The sequence below is a fragment of the Hemicordylus capensis genome, chromosome 1, assembly GCF_027244095.1.
Source record: "Hemicordylus capensis ecotype Gifberg chromosome 1, rHemCap1.1.pri, whole genome shotgun sequence".
NCBI classification, from domain to species: Eukaryota; Metazoa; Chordata; class Lepidosauria; order Squamata; family Cordylidae; genus Hemicordylus; species Hemicordylus capensis.
The window spans coordinates 267,094,290-267,111,303 of record NC_069657.1 but is presented as its reverse complement, the minus strand read 5'-3'; the positions used below and the strand labels follow the sequence as shown (position 1 = coordinate 267,111,303).

At 45.5% G+C, this 17,014-nt stretch overlaps 1 protein-coding gene across 18 annotated transcripts in view; it reads right to left on the bottom strand.

Moving 5' to 3' along the window:
- The window catches only part of LRRC63 (leucine rich repeat containing 63), a 32,854-nt gene that overhangs the window by 10,274 nt on the left and 5,566 nt on the right, over window positions 1-17,014 (bottom strand). For 7 of the 18 annotated variants that reach the window (XM_053284981.1, XM_053284978.1, XM_053284996.1 and 4 more), the window contains exons 2-6: window positions 16,639-16,723; window positions 15,033-15,229; window positions 12,483-13,025; window positions 5,142-5,270; window positions 2,995-3,143 (exon numbers count right to left, since the gene is read on the bottom strand). In XM_053284981.1, the coding sequence (XP_053140956.1) occupies window positions 2,995-3,143; window positions 5,142-5,270; window positions 12,483-13,025; window positions 15,033-15,117 (906 nt within the window). In that variant the 5' untranslated portion in view covers window positions 15,118-15,229; window positions 16,639-16,723. Of the gene's footprint in view, window positions 1-2,994; window positions 3,144-5,141; window positions 5,271-12,482; window positions 13,026-15,032; window positions 15,230-16,632; window positions 16,724-17,014 lie in introns of all 18 variants that reach the window. The other 11 variants (XM_053284990.1, XM_053284988.1, XM_053284987.1 and 8 more) reach the window with 5 other exon arrangements.

The following is a 17,014-nucleotide window of genomic DNA, read 5'->3' as shown; positions in this document are numbered from 1 at the left end:
TTGTAATTAATCTCAATATAATCTTACTAAGCAAGAAGTGGTGTGAATATTGCTCCATTAACATGCAGTGATTCAGCAGAGTAGTGCATACTCCACCACTTGGGTACGACTTGCATCTATGCATTGGATGAAACACTGGACTGTGGACTAGACAGAGGGTATAAGGCCTGATCAGCGGAATCCTTGCCTATTAACTTTGGGATTGGAGAGATGGTAAAGATCATGCATGTTTGACTATGTACATAGAACCATTCTAGCGCGGTATCCACAATGTAGACTTGAGGCTCCAGAAACAAGACAGGGCAGCATGTGCAATCCTGCGCCCCACATGGAGTCTGTACATAGTCTTGAGATTCTGTATGAATCAGACTTGTGTGTCTCACTGGACTGGTTCAGATGAACAGCGGTCCTCAGCAGCCCCTACATGCAATAATGTCAGGGCCACAGTGAGAACACGCCTGCCCCAATGTCACTCAAAGATGTGCTAATGTAATCTAGGCATGTCCTTAAATGGCCCATGAGGGGTGATAATCTGAATTGCCCCTCTACACACGTTACAAAACCCTGTTTAAAAAGGGGTTTGTAGCACATGTAGAGAGGTGATTTGGATTACCACCCCATATATGTGTCATTAAGGGACATGCCTAGATCACATTAGGCATGTCTTTGAGGGATGTTGGGGTGGGTGTGTTCTTGCTCTAGCCCTGATGTTATTGTGTGTAGGGGCTGTGGCGGGCCACTGTTCATTTCAACCAGCCCACTGATGGGTATGCAAGAAAGAAGCTTAAGAAATCAATTTGTAGATACACAGCATATAAGCATAGTGTATTAGATAGTGATGGATTTTGATTGGGAAGAGTTGGGTTCAAGTTCCCATTCACAATGAAGCTCTCCAAGTGACTCTGAGCCAGTCTCATAGGCTAACTTACTTTAAAGGGTTGTTGTGAGGATAAATGGAAATATCTTTCTAGGTCACCATGAGCTCCTTGGAAGAAAGGTGAGAAACAAATGTGATAAAAAATAAATTAAAATATGGCCAAGTAGATGTTGCTAGCTGTGCTTATTCTGCCTGGTTCCAGGAGCCTCCGTGTTTGCAGTTGCACCTCCAGGCTTGGAGATTGCACTTTAGATATGCTCAAGAGCTTCACAACAACGTGAGCTCTCAATTGTGTGTGTATGTATATATTTGGGACAGGTCACTTAGTTGGCAATGGGCTAGTCGCCCCTAGATTTGGCTACAAACAAAGCAAATTGGAATGGGGATCAAGATGCACCCCCTCCCCCCTCCCTATGAGACTAAGTAGACTCCAGAGTTAACTATAGTGAGTTAACTAATATCCAAGGCCACTCTGAATGCAGAGTGAACTGCCTTAACTCCCCTCATCCACGCGCTAGAGATAACAGTGCACTAACGAGCCAATTATGCCAAGCAGGAAGAAAAGTAGATAAGGTAGTGAGGCAGGGGCAGAGCCACGATTGGGCAAACAGGTTCAAAGAACCCGGGCCGCCACCCCTCAGGGCCCGTGCCAGTGCTGCATTTGTGGTGCTGCAAGGAAGAGCTGCTCCTGGCTGCACTGCAAACGCAGTGCTGGCCCAATCTAGCTCCCGAACGGGGCTGCACAGCCCTGTTTGGGAGTTGGATGGCCAATGCAGCATTCACAGCACAGCCAGAGACGGCTCTCCCCTGCCGCCCGCGTCTGATGTCTGACGCAGGGGCGGGGTGAGTGGGGCTGCCGCGGCAGCTCGGCACGGGCCGCTCGTGGTCTGGCTCCGCCACTGTAGTGAGGCAATGGTCTCCCCATCACAAAGATGATGAGTCAGCATCCTAGCTCTAGAGGTGTACCCAATAAAATTATTGATAGGATTACTGGAGAGCCTTTCCAGGCACAGATACTTTTGTGCACACCTGCTTACTCCGATTTTCATCACAATCAAGCTTCGCAGCATACAGAAGGTGATCCCCACATTGTGATCAGGAAAGAGTGATCAGCAACAATGCATTCAGTACAGGTCCACCCTAATCAGCCAAGGTCCACCCTAATCAGTCCACCCTAATCACCCTAATCAGCCACTCTAATCAGCCAAGTAGGACAGTAGGAATTTGCCCCCAAGGCATGTTTTGGAATATAAGTATCCCCACTTCCATGACCCAGTGTGCTTCTTTGGTCTTGCCACCTGGGACACCAACAAGCGATCTTCATGCCCCCTTGTATGCTATACTTGAGACTCAACACTCCTTTTGCTCTCCTGCAACCTACAAAGAGCCTGAAATCACTAATAACTTGGGCAATCTGCTGTCCACCTGCCATTGCTACACCTCTCCCTCTACTAATCTCTGCAACCCTCCCACACTGAGGAGCAAGACTCTGGGGTCTCGTCATCCAGATCAGGTGACTATAAACCTTTGCCCCTCCTTCGGCCCAGAAACGATCTCTGCTCCCCTTTCTTAAATCCAACCCCATCTCTCTCTCTCATGCCCACCTGGGAACTTACACAATTAGACTTTAAGCTAAAACGCCTCATAGTAGTAGATTTATCTAGAAACGTATTTTTATTTTCTTTCATCACACAATTCTCTTTTCTGTACCCCCCTCCCTCAAATAAATATCTTTTTATTTTGAAACTATCTCCTTGTCTCAATCCAGTCATTTCTTGAGTCCAATCATTTGCACAAATTAAAACAGGTGGAGCTGGCCCCCTTTAAGAGCTAATTCTCCCACAAAGCCCAAACATTGGGGTGCTGACCAAACACCCCTGGGCCAGTTCCATTAACATAAAAACTGGGTAGTTGCTAGCATGACAGCAGATCAGGGCTGCTCAATTTTGGCCCTTCAGCTATTTTTGGACTACAGCTCCCATAAACCCCAGCCACAGTGGTCATTAGTCAGGGATTATGGAATTTGCAGGCCAACACCTGCAGGAAGGAAGGCTAAAGTTGAGCAGCTGCACAGTATATTGTGAAAAGGAACACATCTGCACTTTTAGAGAGAGTACCTTAAGACTAAGTCCAGTTTTTTTATGCATTAGACAACAGAGAACTGCCATTTCAGCATTTGTCATCAATATTTTCTCCTCATCTTTTGCACTGAATCGAGTGCATCCAGTACCAGAGACAAGTGATACACCAAAATCCATGTCAGGTTCTGGAATAAATATAATGCTGACATTAGCAACAAAAACAAAAATTCATGCAACGTAACAGGTTAATGTTTTAATTATGCAGCACATACTTTAGCAATGTCTAGGACAATCAAAGTAATAACTTGAGATTAGTTTACAGTGCTGACAAACTTCTAATATACCTCCAGAAACTCAAATTTTAGTGCTAATCAATCAGCTACTTAGAACAGCATGTGCTAACCCCATTCTTCCGTATTTAGAGTAAGGTTGACAACCTTCAAAACTGGCCTGGACTGTCCAGTTTCTGTGTAGGGGTAGGGATGTGCATGCATTGGTTTGAACCACGATTCAAGCACTTTAAGAAAAAGGAGAGCGGGTCCTTACTTGCTGTCCACCGCCCCATTCAGTTTCCTGCTGGGGCAGTGCACCTCCCAATAACCAGTGGCAGTGGAGATCAGGTAAGGATCTGCTCTCCTTTTTCTTAAAGATCCAAGTTGAATTTCCCAAAAAGTGCTTGAACCGTGGTTCAAACCATGGTTCATGCACATCCCTACATAGGGGATCAATGGAAGACTCAAAAATATTGGTAACTCCTGAATGGCTAAGCAGAAAGCTCTGAAATTTCACACGGGGTTCCTACATAGCATTAGATCAAGCCTGCACAACATAAGGCCCAGGGGCCAGATCCAGCCCACGGGGACTTCTTTATTGGCTCCAGAACTGGCCCAAAGTTTTGTGGTGCTTGAGGTGAGGTGCAAAATGCTGCCTTGGCCCATAGACCTGGCGGGAGTCAACCCCCTTTCAAAACTGACCTTTGAAGGCGTTGAAAGTGCATGGGGGACAAGGAAGAGTAAAGGTTGCTAGGAGCCTCCTCTTCCCTCCTCATGCTGTGGGTAACTAATACTTGCTTTCGTTAATATTTTCAATAATTAATTTTAATGTAATCATTAATGTGCTGAAAATTTACCTCGGCCCCTGCCTACCAAGTCATGGTTGGTTCTGGCCCACCAGGGTATTTGACTTGTGCATCCCTACATTAGAAGTATGATCTGCTTGAAAGTCCACATATTAATGCTACCATCATGTGCTACCAGCATATGAATTTTGAGAACTTTTTGCTCAGCCATTCTAGGGTTACCACTACTACTTTCATATGAAGGCAAAAGGCAGTTTCCTCCAGATGAGGTTTGAATGTTGGACAGAGTGAGAGATTCAACAGTTTACAAGTATTGTAACTGCTTTGCTTCATGACAGAAAGTAACAAAAAGCTCTGGAATTGAATTATTTAAAAAGTTTCTAAAACTGTGTCAGAACATTCTGCCCAGCCATTAGGGAGTTATAAATCTTTTTGCGTTTCCCATCAATCCCTATGAGGAAATTATCCGATGAGGTCCATGTTCAATCAGTTCTTGCACACAGGCCCTTCAGAGCTTGTTACATCATTGAGTCCTCATTCAATTTCTGAGGCAGGGTGGTGGCTTTTGCCAGAATAAAAAAAAATTCAACCTGGTGAATGCATCCTGGACTTAACAGAATACCTTCTGAACAAAGATTATGCAGATTTCATGGAGGGTTTGTGGTTAAAGAATGATGGTGCTCCATGGTGGATTGCTCAAGTATATTCATCCCCAAGGCAAAGGTTTTTCTTTCAATTACTTATGTAATTATGTACACATATATTTACTTAGGAGAGTGACTACAGAGAGTATATTCTTGAAATTAGCTTGTTTGCTAGCAAAATAAATATGTAACCTACAAGACTGAGTAGTTTGCAGCAGTTGCCACTAAATGAAAATAAATGTTTGTGAATTCTGACCTAGTGGATTGTCATGATGTTTAAAAACTGATTAATAAGGCTTGCTGTTCATTGATTGAAAGTTTGATGGAAGGTTTCCCCATAATTGTTCATTACACTGCATTATGTACATATATGTTGTATCTTTAGGTACACAAAAGTCATCTGCTTTAAAAAAATATTTAAAAAGTAGTAATAATTGTTTAATCACATATATTATTTCTACCTTCATAGGCCACTCTTTTCTTTTTCTTCTGCTTACGTTCTTCAACTATTTGACTTCCCTCTTCTATAGCTCCTTCTGAAATGTGAGGTACCAGGGAAGAGAGTGTGTTCTTCTCTTCTAGCATCTTTTCTGAAAAGTATCATTTATTTATTTATCATATATTATACTGCCTGATATGTAAATCTCTAGGTGGTATACAAATTATAATATTAAAAATCACAGGTTAAAATACATAAAACACAATAAAAACTCTATAAAACAAATTATTAAAATTATAATTAAATGCTTGCGAGAACAGGAGAGTCTTGAGTACCTTCCTGAAAACAAACAGAAAAGGAGATATTCTTATTTCAGCAGGGAACATACTCCAAAGTCCTAGGGCAGCCACAGAGAAAGCCTGGTCCTGAGTTGCCACCAGACGAGCTGGTGGCAACCGTAACTGGACCTCTCCAGAAGATCGTAAAAGGTGGGAGGGTTCATGCAGGGGCATAGCTAGCCCGCCGGCGGCCTGTGTGCGGCCGTGGCAGGCACCCCAATAGCCCCGCCCTCTGCGTTCGACGTCAGACGCAGGGGATAGCCACGCCCCCAAGTCTGACGTCAGACGCGGGGGGCGTGGTCTGGCTCCCGAACGGAGCCTTGAGGCTCCGTTCAGGAGAAGCAGCTTAACTGCTGAAGGGGCCATGCGGCCCCTTCGGCAGTTAAACAAAGGCTGGTGTTGCGTTTGCAGCGCAGCCCAGGAGCGGCTCTTCCCTGCAGGGGAAGCGGCTCTTCCCTGCATTGTGAACGCAGCACCAGTCTTAGCTCCTGAAGGGGCCGGGTGGCCCCTTCAGGAGCTAGTTAGGCTGGCGCTGCGAACGCAGTGCCAGCCTTTGTTTAGCTCTCAAAGGGGCCGCGCGGCCCCCACTCAGGAGCTAAACTCCCGCCCCTGCATTTGACGTCAGACACGGGGGGCGTATCAGGGCCGCTAATGGCGGCTCCTGAGTGGGCACGGCTCGGGTTCTGTGAACCCGTTCGCCCAATTATAGCTATGCCCCTGGGTTCATGACAAAGGAGGCGCTCTCTTAAATAGCCTGGACCCAAGCTGTTAAGGGCTTTATAGGTAATAACCAGCACTTTGTATTTCACCCAGAAACATATCAGCAAGTTCGTTCAAAACTGGTGTTATGTCATCCCTTCAGGTTGTCCCAGAGACCAATCTGGCTGCCGCATTCTGTACCAATTGTAGTTCTGGACTACATACAAGGACAGCCCCATGTAGAGTGCATTACAGTAGTCAAGCCTGGAGCTTACCATCATATGTACCATTTTAAGGCCATTCACCTCTAGAAATGGACATAGCTGACGAATCAGCCGAAGCTGATAAAAAAATGCTCCTGGCCACTACCTCAACCTGAGAAACCAGGGAGACCTGGTCCAGGAGCACTCCCAAGCTACATACCTGATCTTTCAGGGGGAGTGTAACCCCATCCAGAACAGGCAGATCTAAAGCATCTCTCAGGTCCCAACCCCCCCAGTCAGTACTTTCATCTTACTTGGATTCAACCTCAGTTCATTATCCCTCATCCAACCCATTACCACCTCCAAGCAGGCATTTAAGGAAGATATGTCATTTCCTGATGAGGTTGATATGGAGAAGTAAATCTGGGTGTCATCAGCATATTGATAAAACCCAGCACTAAACCTCCTGATGATCTCTCCCAGCGGTTTCATGTGGGTGTTAAAGCGCATTAGAGACAGTATGGAGTCTTGTGGAACTCCATTATTTCAGTTCTCACTTTGCAGAGCAACAGTCTCCAAGCAACATCATCTGGAATCTACCAGAGAGATAGGAGCAGAACCACTGTAAAACAGTGCCAGGGCCACCCAATCCCACCTCCCTCAAGTGGTCCAAGAAGGATACCATGGTCAACAGTACTGAAAGCCACAGAGAGATCCACAAGTATCAGCAGAGTCACACTCCCTCTGTCGATAGCCAATTGGAGATAATCTATCAGGCCGACCAAGGCAGTCTCAACCCCATAGCCCATATGAAAGCCAGTTTGAAATGGGTCTAGATAATCTGGATCATCCAAAACTGCCTGGAGATGAGAGACTACCACCCACTCAATCACCTTGCCGAATCATGGAAGGTTAGAAACAGGTCTCTAACTAGCTAACTCTGAGGGATCCAATGCAGGTTTCTTCAAAAGTGGTCTGATAATAGCCTCCTTAAGACAAGGAGGCATCCTGCCCTCCCTCAGAGAAGCATTTATAATATTTACCTGAGCCTCTTTGATAATATAATTATCAGATGAGATAAGCCAATTTGGGCAAGAGTCAAGAAAAAAGATTGTAGGACACACAGTCCGAAGCAGTTTTTCCCACTTTCTCGGGAGTCACAAACTGAAAATGATCCAATCTAATCCCATAAGAGGAGTTGCTGGACACTTCCACAGTAGACTCTGTAGTAACTGCAGAATCTAGCTCAGCCCAAATGCGAGAAATTTTATCCGCAAAAAAGTTATTAAAAATGTCACAGTGAGTAACTGACGGTTCCAAGTTTAAAATCAAGGGGGGAGGGGTACATACCAGCCCCCTCACAACGCTAGACAACTCAGCTGGATGTCAGTTTGCGGAAGCTGTGCAGACAAACAATAACTGCTTCTTTGCCACCCACACTGCCAGAGCATAGATCTTCAAATGTGCTCTGTGTTGTACCCAATCAGACTCGTGCCAGGTCTTTCTCCACTAGTGCTCTAGTCATCTACCTCATCACTTCAGCTCCCATAGTTCATCTGAATATCACGGGGCTGTCTTTAAAGCAAGTCGGAGAGGACACTTAGGAGCGATTGTGTCTACTGCTCTAGTGAGTCCATTATTCCATGTTTGCACCAGAGCATCAACAGAATCACTAGCAGAGCCAACCCTAAACCCTTCCGAGGCTTCTTGGAATCCTATTGGATCCAATAACCTTCTTGGGTGGACCAACCTAATAGGTCCTTCACCCCTGCAGAGGTGGGCTGAGGCTCCAAGTTCTACCTTAACCAGATGGTGATCTGTCCATGACAACAGGGAGATGACAGGAGTCCCCACCTATGGAACACCACCCTGATCAGAGCAAAAGACTAAACTGAGAATGTGATCGGCATCATGTGTCGGTCCAGAGACCAATTGGGATAGGCCCACAGTCATCATGGCCGCAATGAACTCTTGAGCTGCTCCCAACAAGCTGGTCCCAAAATGAAGGCCCCCAACAACAACCTGTGCCACTCCAATGCCAACTCAACAACCAGGTCCGTCAGCTCAAATAGGGACTCCACTGGGCAGCGGGGTGATACACCAGCAGAAGTCCCAATTTATCCCTGGCCCCTAGACTTAGGTACACACACTCAATACAGGCCAAATCCCTTACAGGGATCCTGCGAAGAGTGATAGTTTTCTTAGGGATCACAGCCACCCCACCTCCCTGCCACATCCTCTCACCTGCTCCACCACGGAGTAACCCTCTGGGAGAAGCTGGGACCAAACCGAACCACTAGCCTCTCCTGACCAGGTCTTTGTGATACATACCAAGTCAGCTCCTTCATCCATGATCAAGTCATGCATTATCTGAGATTTATTGTGAACCAACCTGGCATTACAGAGTAATAAGGTGAGGTTCTGTGGGTGGTTGGCATTGCTCTCCAAGGTCAAAGAGGTTGTAGGCCTGCTGGAAGGGGCAACAGCAATTAAATTCCTGAATACCCTTCCCCTATAATGACCCGCTGGCCTATGAATGCCATATCTTCGATTACCCACCACCACTGCCCCACGGTCTAGCTGCCCCAGGGTTTTCTCCTACCTACCCATCTCTGTTCAACCCAAGACACATACCTGTATCAAGCCTAACCAGAAAACTAAACAATGAAGTGAGCAGGACTCTTTTTTTCCAGTGTTCCAAAACAATAAGTTGGCCACAGCCCTCAGTCCCACCACTGAAGGCTGCCACCAAAGGCCAGCCCCCTTTGGCAGCTGCCTACAGGTAGCCTGTTCCAGCGGCTGCTCCTCCGGCTAGCACTGGTCACTTTTTAAACCAAAAAACCCCCAGACTCCACCTCTCATGTGGACTTCTGGAGCCTGGCAGCTGGAGCCTTATTAGAATAGAGTCTGTTCATACGGGAAAGAAATATCTTCAGATCCTCTTTGCAAAATGAGAGGGTCCCTTGGGACACATGTTTACTCATTTTGGCTTTTAAAAGTAGCTACTTTGCATACACCACATTCATTCAGAGTATGCATCACCATTTAATCTCCTGTGGTAAGATAGGCTGATTTAAGCCACCAAGAAAGAAGACTGATTTAAATAAAGTTGAAAGTGCACTAATTGCTTGGTATGATGGTTAAACTAAATCTATAACTAAATAGAGACTTATACAACCTGGTAAATAAAGCTGCATTTTGTTTATACATTTATATGTTGCCTTCCTGCCAAAGCATTCAGACAGTTTACATTTTATAATAATGCAACGAACAAATATTTATTCATTTTGCTTTTCAACAAAAGTTCCCAAAGTGGTTTACATCTATCTATCTATAAATAAATAAAATGGTTCCCTCTCCCCAAAGGGCTCACAATCTTAAAAAAAGAGACATAAGATAAACACCAGCAACAGCCACTGGAGTGATGCTATGCTGGGGGTGGAGAGGGCCAGTCACTCTCCCCCTGCTAAATAAAGAGAATCACCACATTCAAAGGTGCCTCTTTGCTCAGTTAGCAGGAGACAATAATAGTTGTATTACTAATTTACAATCTAAGAGACATGATACAAAAGGGGGAAGTATATGAAAGCAAAGAACAAAACAGCATATTCAGGTACCAGCTCCTTCACACTGTTACATACATTGTGGGCTGGTTCAGATGATACTTTTCTGGTCCATGTGACTAAAAAAGGGGATGTGGCAAAAGTGCATCCATTGTGATGTATTGATATCCTCTCATGTGCTCCTTTATCACATGTGGAGGGTGGATCATCCAAACTGTCCCTTTACACATGCTCCAAATACCAGCATGTGTAGGGGGGCAATTTGGACAGTCTCCCCACACACAAATGATGAAAGAACACACTGACATTAGGATGCCTGTGAAAGACATCTCCTTCCCTTGGGTGCATTCACAATGCACCCCCTTTTAATTGTGTGGGCTGGAAGTATCATCCAAGCCAATCCAATTAAGTTACATACCCTGTTTCCCCGAAAGTAAGACCTACCCCGAAAGTAAGACCTAGCAGTAATTTCTGATGTACCGCTAATTGCCCTAGTGCATTTTTTGGGGCTAAAATTAATATAAGACACTGTCTTATTTGGGGGGAAACACGGTAGTGGCCCTTGCAGGGCACAGTTCTGGGAGGGGAGGAGTCCAAACAACAATTGGACCTAGCTGAGCCAATGATGGGAGCCTCACAGCCTCACCTCTCTGTCTGATGCAGATGCAGGGCTGGCCTTAGGGGTGGGCAAGCTGGGCAGTCACACAGGGTGCCTTACCTGAAGCGGGCGCTGAGGTGCTGAGCTTCCTTAGGCCACACAACCTGGCAACACTGATAAACTAGCCATGAGGAAGTGCCAACGCCACTCCTCCTCACCCAGGGCGCTGCTAATCCTAAGGCCAGCCCTACAGCCAGCTGGCATGCCCACAGATATGGCTCTCGGAGGGGAGGAGTCAAAATGGCGGTTGGTCCCGGTCAAGCCAGATGAGGAAGCCTCACAGCCTCACCTTTCCCTCAGGAGGCCTGGCCTCATGTGTTTGACAGAAGGCCAGGCATTCCGTTTTAGGCACTTAGGAGCATAGATGCTGTTTTAGCATGTTTCACATTCTATTCATTCTATTAAAACTAGGTTACTTTAAAGAAAGAGAGAGAGAGAGAGAGAGAGAGAGAGATTACTACAAAAAAGAGATTGCTACCATTAAAAAAAAAAAAGATGAACTTTAGTTGGTTTTTTTAAAAAATCATCTCACAACTGGGATTTTGGCAGGGAGTGTTTCCAGGGGTACAGATCCCACTTTAACACTGGAAGGAAAGGAAAGGAAAAAGAAAGGTTATGCTGTCGATTTGGTATCGACTCCTGGTGACTACAGAGCAGTGTGGTTTTCTTGGTAGAATAAAGGAGGGGTTCACCACTGCCACCACCATCATCCTCCCTCCCGCTCATCCCACCTTGCCTTTTGAAAAGGCAGAGGATGGGGAAATTGGAGCTGCAAGGTATGATTTCCTGCTGCTCCAGCTTCCCCCCTCCCTTTCAAAACACAGGTGGAGTGATGAATGGGAGCAGTGGTGATGCTGACCACCACCACCACCACCACCACCTGGTAAGCGGGGGCTGAGATTGGTGAGGGCAAGGGGAATTGATCGGGGGGGGGGGATACCATGGGAATCAGCAGGGTGGGAGAAATCAGCAAGGGAACAATTAGGAAGAGCAAAGATCGGTGAGTAGGGGAAACTGGCAAGAACTGGAGGAAGATATTGTGAGCCAAGCCTGATTTGTACACTAGATATGCTCAGGAGCTAGCATACGAAATTAGGCTTGTTTCACCAGTGTCACAAAGTGACCAGTTCTTTATACAGTGACCATGTACAGTCTGGGCAAGAAAGTAGAAAGAAGACCAAAACACTCTCAAATAATTCATCAGGGTGGCCACAACAAAGACTGGATTCAAGGTGGGGGGGAATTGGCAGGCAATTCCCACCCCCCCTCCACAAGGGAAGGAAGAAGTGGCTCACCATGCCATCTTAGGCAAGTGTGGGGAATGGGCTTGGGCAGACCATTTATTTCTCATCATATCTGATGTATTTATTCCTGTGCACAAAGATCATGTTGCATAAACCAAAAAAAGCAGCAGAGGAACAGAATGGGATAAGGGAAGAAGAAAAATGGGGGAGAAAGAGAAAGGTGTGGATACCGTCTTACTCTCCCTCTTTCTGACACAGTTCAGAAACGTTGTAGGCTAAGAATTCTATGTCTCTGAGGTCTTTTACACCTAATGATTAGGGTCTGCATCATTAAACAGATTCATTTTATTCATTCACTAAGTCTAAAAAGCATTGCTTTATCTCTAGCCCCTGAAAGAACTGCCAAAGCCCAACAGTAATTTGATTCTGTACATTTTCAAATTTAACTGTACATTTGATTTTTAGAAAGCCAAATTGAAATCTGACATTCTCTTGTAGACAAATTCAGTACCACCATCCACATTTTTAGGTGCCCAAAGACATGGAGAACATGATCAAGTCTTCAAGGATGGCATTAACTGAAGTGAAATGATCAAGAGCTTGAATAAATACAGTGCATGAAACAAATCAACACTCATAAAACTGTAGTAGACAGTACCTATCAGCCTTTGTCTCTCAGGTTTTCTTGGTTCAACAACATTCAAAAGATGGGGGGAATCTTCTGGAGGGAATGTGACGGTACTGGCTGTCTGTGAACCTCTTTTCTGTTTAGCAATCAACTGGCTGGTGAATACTTCATAGTTTAAACGAGAAAGAACCGGCTTTGTAGGTGCGGGCTTCACAGTTCGTACATGAAGAGAAGTAACTGCAGCTGCAGCAATACCTTCCAGCATGAAATCAGTTGCTATATTCAATGGATGCCCTGCCAGTCTAGACAACTGCATCCTCAGGGGTACAGAACGTTTTTGCTTTGGAAAGCTAGGGGGGCCAGTAGGCTGTGGGGAAATATCAAAGTCTCGCTTGATATTTGGAAAAGATTGATAGTTTGGCATGATGATATGGCCTAGAGTGTGGCTTCCAAAATCACAGACAGGAAAAGAAAGATCAATTGGATGGCTCTTCACAGGCACCAGAAGTTGGATGCCATCAGCTCCAGGTTTTTCTTTGGAGTCTAGGCCTTCATCCATAGTACCTAAATATTCTACAGAACCAAATGTGGCAGACACAAAGAAGCAGGGTTAACTCTCATATTTGCAAATATGCACGTTCTCTCTCTCTCGCTCTCTCACAGACACAGACCAATTAAATAAAATGCAGTAAGTTAACTTGATCTTGATTCTAGAGAGTGAATTTGCTTGCTAGTGTCCAAGAGATACAGCAAATTGCAAAAGACACACTCTTGCTATTCCTACTCAAAAGTAAGGCAGGGTGTGAGGAACATATGCAGCTACATATGCAGAGAAAGAGCCCCTGGTGGCGCAGTGGTAAAACTGCCGCCCTGTAGCCAGAAGGTTACAAGTTCGATCCTGACCAGGGGCTCAAGGTTGACTCAGCCTTCCATCCTCCCGAGGTTGGTAAAATGAGTACCCAGAATGTTGGGGGCAATATGCTAAATCATTGTAAACCGCTTAGAGAGCTCTGGCTATAAAGCAGTATGTAAGTGCTATTGCTATTGCTACCAAAATTAGACCCTTGGCCCACCTAGGTCAGTACTGTCTACTCTGACAGGCAACAGCTATCCAGGGTTTCAGACTGGGTGCTAGAATTTGGAGGAAAGGAGTAGGCAGATAATAGCAGATGGGGTGGAAGGAAAAGTGCGGGGGTAGGGGTGAAAGGCAAATTAGGGTGAGATAGAGTTACAGCTAGGGTGATGGAGAGAGAAAGTGGCAGGGGTACAAAAATTCTTAGGCACCAAAGAGCAGGAGAAACAGAGACTTGAAGATTCTGGTGAGATAATGTTGAGATTAGAGCAGGAAGAAGAAAACAAAAAACTTTAGGGAATTAATTATTAGGGCAGTTAAGATGAAAATGGATGAAGGACAGACATGAAAGGATTGGGAGAGAGGTAAGGAAAAAGAACAGGAAGTAAGCAAAAAGCAGAAGGATAAAGGAAGTCAGGGCCAGCACTGGTACACTGCTGTTTGCCACCTGAGGCAAACTACATTGAGCCCCCCTGCCCTGCTTGCTGGCCCTACTCCCCAACCTCACCAGCCTAGCTACCATCCTTCTTCCCCTTGCCACCAACCTCAGCTGCTGGGATATTGCACTGCTGCTGGTTGTCTGCACAGCATGAGGCAGCAGGGCACAGGCCTCCAGCAGTTCTGGCTGGCCAGCCACTCCTCTGTGCTGTTGCACCAACACCAGCTCTCTGTCTCTTCCCTCCAGCACCAAAGTGCAGCTGAGGCCAACAGCAAACCAGCAGTGAGGGGGAGAGTGGTGGCACCTGAGCTTGTGAGGTGGGGGGCAGGCCAGACAAGGAGGTGGAGGATGGGGTGCCAAGTGAGGGGGGGCAGAGATGGGGCAACAGCAGCATAGCTGTGGAGGCAGTGACTCCTGAAGGGGGGGGTGTCTTCACTAGCGCCACTCTGCAGCACATTCACAGCCTGTGTCCTTCACCACACTTAGCTTTATGGGGGAGCCACCCCTGGTCAGGGCAGGAGAAAATTCAGATGACTTCATGACTTCTCTATATCTTCTACACCCAAATCCATCTATCGTCCTCTAGGGCAGCAGAGCCACTCCTCAGTGTGACTTGAAATGAGTGATCATTGCTCGGTACTTTCTATAGCAGGGATTGTTCAGATCTAGGAAGGAAGGGCAGACTCAAAGGAGGAAGAGATCAGGATCTCTCTCTGCTGTTAGTCCATCTGCTCCTTCTTACTCTCTTAATCTGAAAGCATGGCAGCAGGTGTGTGTGGGGGATGGGGCTTCAAATGTCTGCTCTCCACCAAAGTGTACATTCCCTCCTTCTTGGTTGTGTTGGAAAGTGAAATATCCTCCAGGTATGCAGGAAACTCCATGGTATATTGCAAGCTAAGCCCATACTTAGCTTACTTGCCTAACCTACTCCACAGGGTTGTTGTGAGGAGAAACTCAAGTATGTAGTACACCGCTCTGGGCTCCTTGGAGGAAGCATGGGATATAAATGTAAAAATAAATAAATACTTTTTGAACAACACAGGCGCAACCTTGAACTCTGTCATATTACCTTCACGGCCTTTTCTCTTTGACATATACAGTTCAATTTCCTCCTTTGGAGGCAGAGGTTTCCGAAGAAGCTTAGGTTCGGACATGGTCTTGTGATTTTAATCTGGCTTTAAAACTCTGGGGAAGGGGGGGAGGGAATCAAAATATTTTATTGCAAAAAGTGGCCAACACACACAGGTCTTCAGTTTGGTCCAATACCTAGTAGAACAAAGTGAGAATGAGAATGTTTTAGAACACTGTAGTCCAGCTTTTCTCAGACTTCTGGAGCTCAAGCCTCCCACTCCTCTTCACCATCTTCTAAATGTAACCTGCCTTCCAGGACAGGCACACACACACTTCAACCCAGCCCCAAGTTTCTGTTGAGGGCCAAATCATGTCATATTAAAACTGAAAATGGGGATGACATGCATGATTTTTACAATGTGGAGGAACACAAGAAGCTGCCATATACTGAGTCAGACCATTGGTCTATCTAGCTCAGTATTGTCTTCTCAGACTGGCAGCAGCTTCTCCAAGGTTGCAGGCAGGAATCTCTCTCAGCCCTATCTTGGAGACGCCAGGGAGGGAACTTGGAACCTAGATGCTCTTCCCAGAGCGGCACCATCCCCTGAGGGGCATATCTTCCAGTGCTCACACTTCTAGTCTCTCATTCAAATGCAACCAGAGTGGACCCTGCTTAGCTAATGGGACAAGTCATACTTGCTACCACATGATCAGCTCTCCTCTTGCCAGACCAGCTCTCCTCTGGCAACAGGGACTGTGGTAAGGCCAAGGGGCAAAGGGTGAAATCCACCCTCCTTCCATGCCACTGTCCCAGTCCTATAGAGGGCTGCCATTTCCCCCCAAGTAATGCGCCAGGGAAAAGACAGTGTAATGACATTGATTGCTTTCTTCCCTGTGGCACTGTGGGGCAATTGCCGGGCGGGGGGAGGTGACATTTTAAAGTGCTTCCGCTGCCCAGAAGACAACTGATTTCCAGGTAGAAGCTAGAAGGGAGCTTGCTGCTCATCTATTGGGTAAGGCCTCCACCTCCCACTGATGCATCAAACTGATATGATTTATTGGGCTGATTTGATGCATCCAGCCCCCATGTATTAGACTGATGACACACATAATCGAGACTGGGTTGGATCTGATCCAATCCAGAATTGTTTTGTCAAATGCATAGCCCTATTAAATAGCCAAATGAGTTGACCCAAAATATTAATATAAGGCAACAGTATTTTTCATCATAGGTAGCTGAGCAGGCAAATGGTAATTACTACTTGTAATGTAGAAGGAAGGAATTGCCTGTCAAAAGAGAAAGAGCACATTGTTTAAAAAAATAAATAAAAGGCATTGATGTTGCCTTTCCCCAAGAAGTCGAAGAAGTTTATCGTCTAGAAAGGAAAACAAATAGTATAAAAACATAATGATACTGTTGAAAGTTGTAAAGAGACACATTTAATTGATTCATGGAGATAATTAAATACAACAGCAAAAGACTATACATTCTATTTAGACACTTAACAAAACTGTCACATTCAATAAAATTATTTTTATTTAAGCAAGAACATGCTGAAATTAGTAAGTGAGGCATAATTCCAGTTACATGGTCTTACCATTACCTATTTAAATATAGCATCGAATGGAGAGAGTGAAGAACTAAAGCGGGAACCGAGAACCTGGTCTTCTAATTTTGCAAGATGATAACTTTAGTAAAGAAAAAAGAATACATTTACCTTTAAGGAAAACATAGATAACAAAACTGATCAGCAAATTGCTTAGCAAATATTTAAAGCTGCCTTAGACCTAATGGCACAGCGGGGAAATAACTTGCCTGGTGAGTAAGAGGTTGCCGGTTAGAATCCCTGCTATGTTTCCCAGACTATGGGAAACACCTATAATGGGAAGCAGTGATATAGGAATATGCTGAAAGGCATCCTCTCATACTGTGTAGGAGATAGCAATGGTAAACCCCTCCTGTATTCTACCAAAGACAAC